Here is a 4,320-nt window from a genome sequence, read left to right on the forward strand (position 1 = left end):
GGTCAGCCTAGCGGGCTGTCAGCGGCTTACACCCCGTTATCGCCCTTTCTTCCGGGGTGGGCTCGTCCTGGGATTCTGGGGGAGGAGGCGGCTCTTATTACCCTTCCACCCGGTGACCGCGACGCGGCCGTCCTATCACAGGAGTTATTTTTTTCTGTTTTATGCCAAAAATTCCCGTTCCCTGGATCTCTCCGGGTCATCTTGGATGATGCTTGATGTTATTGTCTAGAGCAGCGGTCTCCATACTGTGCCCTCCAGGTGGTGTGCAACTACAACTCTCATCATGCAGACTGGACACCGTGGCTCTAGACCCCTGGTCGAGTTTCATCGGAGATGTGATCTTTTTACAAATGTTCCGTATGTCACTTGGTAATAAAACGCACAAAAACATCTGATTGAACGCTGCTGCGGCGTCTGTACACACGGGGCAAAGGACAGCGCCACCCCTGTCCATGGGCCGCTTCGGGTATTGCAGCGCTATACTTCTGGGAGAAAGCGGCCATGTCTTCTTTCCTCTTCCTGTACTGTTGTTCTGTACTTACCACAATAGGCTGCAATGGCACAGCATGTCCAGTGGATGGCGCTGCAGCAGTGACATCCTGCGCAACAGCTGGGATCAGAGTTACCGCTAAATCTTCCCCGTAAATACTGCGAATAGTAATGAGTTTGGAGGGGGGGGGGGCCCTCTGTCAGCCCATAGGCTCCCTGTGATGTCATCCAGAGCAGCCTGGAGCATGACCAAGACCCCTGACAGGTAGCAATGGTCTAGACCAGGGATGCTCAACCTGCGGCCCTCCAGCTGTTGCAAAACTACAACTCCCAGCATTCTTGGAAAGCCTACAGCTATCAGCCTGCAGCCGAGCATGATGGGAGTTGCAGTTTTACAACAGCTGGAGGGCCGCAGGTTGGGCATCCCTGGTCTAGAACTGTCCCTCCTGTCATACCTCTGTGGGGGGCACAATCAGCAGTGACCCCCAAAGTGAACCCAACACATCCTTGTTCTTAGTAGGTTTTATTAGCTTGGTATATACAGCACAGGACCCCCACCCCCCTCTTCATCAACCTCCAGCAGCTGTGGACTACAACTCCTAGTATGCACTCGCCTCAAGCAGTCTCTAGGACATACTGGGACTTGTAGTTGCACAGCAGCTGGGGAGCTGCAAGTCATAAAATACATTTAAAAATATTTACAAGGTCCGGAGCTCTGGACTCTGTGCAGCTGACGGGGATGACTGTGCCCAGATGTGCCGCCTGCGCAGCGAGGAGCGGCTCGTCCAGACTGAGACTGTGGCACCAGGAAGGTCGGAGGGGCTGATCCTAGCGGAGCGCCACTTCAGTCCTGGATTTTACTGTACAAGTCATCCATCTGGCTCTTGAAGTATTTGGCCACCTCGGCTCGCTTGGCTTTCATCGTTGGCGTCAGTAAACCGTTTTCAATGGTCAGCATTTCAGGATGGACGTAAATATCCCTCACCTTAAAAACAATAAAAAAAAACATCATGCTGGGGAATTTACCAATCACTGCCAGTACTTTACCTTACAAAGACATACTTCAGAGCTGCATTCAGAAACTGCATTCATATATGTACACAGTGAATAGTGAGTGCAGCTCTGGAGTATAATACAGGATGTAACTCAGGATCAGTACAGGATAAGTAATGTATGTACACAGTGACTGCACCAGCAGAATAGTGAGTGCAGCTCTGGAGTATAATACAGGATGTAACTCAGGATCAGTACAGGATAAGTGATGTATGTACACAGTGACTGCACCAGCAGAATAGTGAGTGCAGCTCTGGAGTATAATACATGATCTAACTCAGGATCAGTACAGGATAAGTAATGTATGTACGCAGTGACTGCACCAGCAGAATAGTGAGTGCAGCTCTGGAGCATAATACAGGATGTAACTCAGGATCAGTACAGGATAAGTAATGTATGTACACAGTGACTCCACCAGCAGAATAGTGAGTGCAGCTCTGGAGTATAATACAGGATGTAACTCAGGATCAGTACAGGATAAGTAATGTATGTACACAGTGACTGCACCAGCAGAATAGTGAGTGCAGCTCTGGAGTATAATACAGGATGAAACTCAGGATCAGTACAGGATAAGTAATGTATGTACACAGTGACTGCACCAGCAGAATAGTGAGTACAGCTCTGGAGTATAATACAGGATGTAACTCAGGAGCAGTACTGGATAAATAATGTATGTACACAGTGACTGCACCAGCAGAATAGTGAGTGCAGCTCTGGAGTATAATACAGGATGTAACTAAGGATCAGTACAGGATAAGTAATGTATGTACACAGTGACTGCACCAGCAGAATAGTGATTGCAGCTCTGGAGTATAATACATTATGTAAGTCAGGATCAGTGCAGGATAAGTAATGTATGTACACAGTGACTGCACCAGCAGAATAGTGAGTGCAGCTCTGGAGTATAATACAGGATGTAACTCAGGATCAGTACAGGATAAGTAATGTATGTACACAGTGACTGCACCAGCAGAATAGTGAGTGCAGCTCTGGAGTATAATACATGATGTAACTCTTACTATTCTTATATTCATTATGTAACTTTCTTTAAAGGCTGAAGTTATTATATTCAGTACCTGTTCAAAAGACTTCAGGCCGGCCTGTTTCCCAGTTTTAATCAAGTCCTCTAGTATGGCTTTCTTCACAGCCTGGTGGAAAATATATTGAAAACATCACTATAACATATCAGAAATCATAGGCTTAGAAACAGACTAGGCAGACTGTATCAAACATGATAGAACTAGATACTGCAGCTCAGCAGACAGTATCACACAGGAGAGGATTAGATACACAGCTCAGCAGGCAGTATCACACAGGATAGGATTAGATACACAGCTCAGCAGACAGTATCACACAGGATAGGATTAGATACATCAGCTCAGCAGACTGTATCACACAGGAGAGGATTAGATACACAGCTCAGCAGACAGTATCACACATGATAGAACTAGATACTGCAGCTCAGCAGACAGTATCACACAGGATAGGATTAGATACTGCAGCTCAGCAGACAGTATCACACAGGATAGGATTAGATACACAGCTCAGCAGACAGTATCACACAGGATAGGATTAGATACACAGCTCAGCAGACAGTATCACACAGGATAGGATTAGATACACAGCTCAGCAGACAGTATCACACAGGATAGGATTAGATACACAGCTCAGCAGACAGTATCACACAGGATAGGATTAGATACACAGCTCAGCAGACTGTATCACACAGGAGAGGATTAGATGCATCAGCTCAGCAGACAGTATCACACATGATAGAAATTAGATACACAGCTCAGCAGACAGTATCACACATGGCAGGATTAGATACTGCAGCTCAGCAGACTGTATCACACATGATAGGATTAGATACTGCAGCTCAGCAGACTGTATCACACATGGCAGGATTAGATACTGCAGCTCAGCAGACTGTATCACACATTTCAGAATTTGACATAGCAGCGGATATCAAACAGGATAGCTCAATCAGCAGCTCAATCAGATGACAGTGTTGTACATGATAGAATTAGATTCAGTTTCTCAATAGGTTGTATCATACATAGGATTAGATAACAAACAGTATCGCACTTGATAGGCTTAGATACAGCGGCTCACAAGCAGTATCATTAAATATGCTCCATACTCACTAAATGTTTGCAGAGTTCTTCAAAGGAACATCGGACACCAAGTTTTGCTGCAAAATCTGGCAAAACCTCTGGATCAGGGACAACTACTCCCACCAAGCAAGACTACGAAAAAAAATACATGTTTATTGAGCAAGGCATAGAGGTGCAGTTCACCCCATCACCACTGGGTGGCAGTGTCACTCTGGCCTGATGGCTTCCCAAGCAGTGCTGTAACTAGCTCCTGTAATTCCTGACACATTACACAGCGCCTGTGGATTTCTGGGAATCGAGGAAAGAGTCGGTGTCATTTGTATCAGTAATTAAGGAGGTGAGACAACTGTATGTGATCCCAAGACACTGAGCCACGGTCCTAGTGTCCTACATTCACCAGATGTGCTATGTGTCTGTCCCTAACAAGTACTGATCTCCATGGAAGAAGAACACACAAGATGAAGATCCAGCATCTAATGCCAGGGGTTATGGGAAGTGGGGAACACGGGGAAGAATATCTGGTTCTTTTTAAGAATTTTTGAAGTTATACAAAATGTTATAAACTCAAAGATTGGATCATGAACAGTAAATTTCAAAACTGTGGGGGAGATTTATAAAGACAGGCACTTTCTGCAGTGGTCTTGATATCTGCCCGAGGATGGAC

General features: G+C 45.8%; 1 protein-coding gene across 1 annotated transcript; it reads right to left on the bottom strand.

Moving 5' to 3' along the window:
* Positions 1–1,002: 1,002 nt before the first annotated feature.
* ACSL5 (acyl-CoA synthetase long chain family member 5) lies at positions 1,003–3,788 on the bottom strand (the record flags this gene model as incomplete). The annotated part of the gene is made up of 3 exons (XM_044274543.1): positions 1,003–1,474; positions 2,619–2,690; positions 3,687–3,788. Coding segments are annotated over 3 exons (315 nt in total), but the record flags the coding sequence as incomplete, so codon positions are not given.
* Between the last annotated feature and the right edge of the window lie 532 nt (positions 3,789–4,320).

The sequence above is a fragment of the Bufo gargarizans genome, unplaced genomic scaffold (genome assembly GCF_014858855.1).
Source record: "Bufo gargarizans isolate SCDJY-AF-19 unplaced genomic scaffold, ASM1485885v1 original_scaffold_1808_pilon, whole genome shotgun sequence".
Taxonomy (NCBI): domain Eukaryota; kingdom Metazoa; phylum Chordata; class Amphibia; order Anura; family Bufonidae; genus Bufo; species Bufo gargarizans.